The sequence below is a fragment of the Corticium candelabrum genome, chromosome 5 (assembly GCF_963422355.1).
Source record: "Corticium candelabrum chromosome 5, ooCorCand1.1, whole genome shotgun sequence".
Taxonomy (NCBI): Eukaryota; Metazoa; Porifera; class Homoscleromorpha; order Homosclerophorida; family Plakinidae; genus Corticium; species Corticium candelabrum.
Genome location: NC_085089.1, coordinates 5,199,779 through 5,203,280, shown reverse-complemented (window position 1 = coordinate 5,203,280; position 3,502 = coordinate 5,199,779). Strand labels below are relative to the sequence as shown.

The following is a 3,502-nucleotide window of genomic DNA, read 5'->3' as shown; positions in this document are numbered from 1 at the left end:
AAAATTGTGCATGAACAAAATAGTGGCTGCTACGACGGGTTCAGAAAGCGTAAACAAAATAGTACCCGGTGAACAGAATAGGAGGCAAACAGAGGAAGAGAAACTACACGTAATAGGCAAGAAAGTCTTCTACTATAAAGCAGAACGTCAAGAAGATGAGCGCTTCAAAATCAACCAGCGATGGAGATTCCAAGGATACTTTAATTTAAAAAAGTTTGCCATCAGCATGGAACCTGCGTACTGGAGCCACGGTCTGAGTAATGAGCAGGACTCAGTACGAGAAATCTCAAGAAGCTATATAAGCAGGTTAAGCTTTTGAAGACATGCACACGTACTAAACCATGGAAAACGACGCAGCCCGTGGCTGGTGTACTAAGTTACTACGCAAGCCGAGCGTCACCCCGCTTATATAATTAACGCCAACGTAACATCTACTGTAAACAAGTTAACACCTTAGTAACGTTCTGACCAGCGTCAAGACATTTAACTAGACCCGAGTTTTATTCGAGCGTCAACGCAATACAAAAAGTAAATCTTGGCAAGAAGGCATGCATGCAGCAACAGCAGCGTCACATGCGCTATAGGAATAGTACTGCGGCGGTTACAGACAAGAGCTGACAGCAATGATAGCAACTTTTGACTTGCACTTTGACCTCTACCAGGCCACAACTTTTTTCGAGAATGCATGGCCATTCCAGCTCTAAATGTATGTGTACGCAAAACTTCGAGATGATGTCGGAAGAGACAATTCTGTAAATAGACTTGTGACCTCTAAGGATGAAGGATGGACAAACTCTAGAGTCTAGACAACAGGAACATGCACACTCGTGATAATTTGTACACTCTAGAGAAGCACTGTATGTGTGCAGGATATCGCAATATCGTACTGTCTTGACCTCCAAAATGAAAGACGATGAAGGTCATGTGTATGTACAGCCATGTACGTACGGATGAAAGCATCTATATCAATATGTACTTGCTCAAAAATATTTTTCTCGGGTACATCTCAGATACACAGCATACCCTTTATAACTCTCGTGGAGAAATGTTAAAAATTTGAAGGACAACTCGCTGTGTTTTCACTGTCTTGGCCAATCTCCACTTTATAGGTTTAGAAGTGAAAGTTGCAGTGCATGGCTAACCCTTACGGTCAGGTATCAAACTACTACGTACTACTTTCATCACAACAACTACGTATAAATTCTAGAAACTGCTCTACTCTTTACAGCAATATATGCAGTAAAAAGAAGTGACCATGTACAACCTGGACTGATTAAGATAGCCCAAATGCCGTATGCTGTAAACACTGTGTAGGCACACCAGCACTGATACACAACTGTCCACACCAAGATACTTTCTCGCATTAGCAATGAAGTAAACTTGAACAGCCCACTGGCAGTGGTCCTTACGTGTCTGCTATTCATCAACGATGATGTATACCACAACAGAGCAAGATTGACAAACAACAACTAGAAAAACAGTGTTACACTCGAAGGATAATCAATGGTCTACAGCCAGACAAATAACAGATAAACAAAAAGACATACAAGCAGAGACAGACAGGCGGACAGACAGATAGCCAGCCAGCAAGCCAGCCAAACATAAAGAGAGACAACACAGACAGACAGACAACTTATGTGTACATACATGATATAGACACACACATATGCATACACATGCATACGTACATACAACAGAGAGAAAGACAAAGAGTGTACTTGGATAAAAGCGTAGATAAATGTGAGACCCTCTGGTAAGAAATGGCCAGCAACGTAGATACCATAAGCAAACACTATTCCCCAGTGATCAGTCACAATTTCTCCAACAAACCAGGGACCTACACATCAACTCATGTAAACATAAATGCGAACTCAACTGTCAATATAAACTATAAGCAATAATTTCCCAGTAATTACACAACAACTTACCCAATGCTAAGTAGAAAGCATACATCACATGAGGATAGAACAAACTATTCTTTGATGCTACAATAATGTAACGATCGGCAAGAGTATCTGCATAAACACAAAACACAACATAAGCTCTTAAAATAAATTGACAGAATTAATTAAAGCCATTCCAACACAGTTCATTCATTCCCATTTTGTCCCCATCCGTTGTAGCACTGTATGATTTTCTTTATGTATTTAATCACGTCTTCAGTTTGTCTCGCTTTCTGCTACCGTGGGGAACTTCTGGTTTAGTGTGGTATTATAACTGCATTTCTTTGACTGAAATGTGTGTACTGTGGTACCCTAGTGCGTTGATTGTTTACTGTATTGCTATTTCTGAACATGCCTTCAACGTCATTTCTTACTCTTTGAAGGTAAGATATGTCACTTTTAAGCAGCCTGTCATAATGCAAAATGGTTGTTACGGTAAACAATAAATCATATTAGAGTGGCCTACAACAAATTAAAGTATCTCTCCATCCATCTCACTGGTGCTAGTTATGACTGGTTCCCCTATGTCTCCCGGGGCCCCTATTGGTGCACAGTAATTCCCAATTTCATACAAAACCTGCATGGCAAGCTCCAGAAAGACAAGCAAATGAGTCAAACCCACCTTGCTTTTTTGATTGAATCCAGCTAGAAGCAAACCTTGCCACAATCAAGGGAACAATAACGAATAGTAGTGAAGAGACAAACAGAACTCGACCCTGGAGAACCACCATAAATCAAAAAAATGCTGACATACATTTCACTAAGTAATAGACTTTGCCGTACCAAAATGCAGAAATCAGTAAGGAGAATAAACGATGACAAGGCAGATTTCAATGTCATCCTAGAACCATCCAATGAAAATGGTTGTGTGATACTTGTGGCATGACCGTCTGTATCCTGGCATTATGACACAATCTCAAACATACCAACCTCATCTCATTACATATTAACAACAACCTTTACTGTAACTGTGATAGTGTGCAGACCACTGTGGAAATGATTTGGCTCCCACGATGCAACAAACAGAGGTCCACCCACTTGGTTTGCTTTAGTGTTGACCACTCCGTTATCAATAGATACCAAGACAGACTCTACCAAGGTTGGAGAGAAAATCAAAATTCTAAAAATGAGATACATAAGATGGAGTTGTTGTGAAACTGAAGGTTTGTTACCGAATGTGTGTCGAGTGTATCATTCTTTGCCATGGCTCTAATGCAGAGATATAACGAGCATCTTTTGGGTTAGTCACAAGAATTATTGGCCAATTTCCAAATGACGCATCAGTAAATGACATCAGGTCATGATCAACTGCAATCACTCGAAATCTGAGATTAAATGAAAAAAGTAGAGTCAGCAGCTACAGTTTCAAACCGTTGTCAGAATGTATTACAACAACTTGCTAACTAATTAATAAATCAATAGATAACAAATATATTAATTGGTAACTTGTAACAGACTGTACAAACGAGACTGATCTGGTTGAGCACAACAAACTGATACATCAGGATCTACCGATAGCGCAACAGTCTATAATGCCAGTAAAGACATTAGCATGTATG

The 3,502-nt window shown here is 39.9% G+C and overlaps 1 protein-coding gene across 1 annotated transcript in view; it reads right to left on the bottom strand.

Moving 5' to 3' along the window:
* Positions 1-1,097: 1,097 nt before the first annotated feature.
* LOC134180292 (transmembrane protein 62-like) overlaps positions 1,098-3,502 on the bottom strand; it is a 6,565-nt gene continuing 4,160 nt past the window's right edge. The window contains exons 8-14 of the mRNA XM_062647419.1: positions 3,116-3,268; positions 2,901-3,063; positions 2,727-2,840; positions 2,566-2,659; positions 1,929-2,015; positions 1,719-1,837; positions 1,098-1,469 (exon numbers count right to left, since the gene is read on the bottom strand). Of these exons, the coding sequence (XP_062503403.1) occupies positions 1,191-1,469; positions 1,719-1,837; positions 1,929-2,015; positions 2,566-2,659; positions 2,727-2,840; positions 2,901-3,063; positions 3,116-3,268 (1,009 nt within the window). The 3' untranslated portion in view covers positions 1,098-1,190. The remainder of the gene's footprint in view (positions 1,470-1,718; positions 1,838-1,928; positions 2,016-2,565; positions 2,660-2,726; positions 2,841-2,900; positions 3,064-3,115; positions 3,269-3,502) is intronic.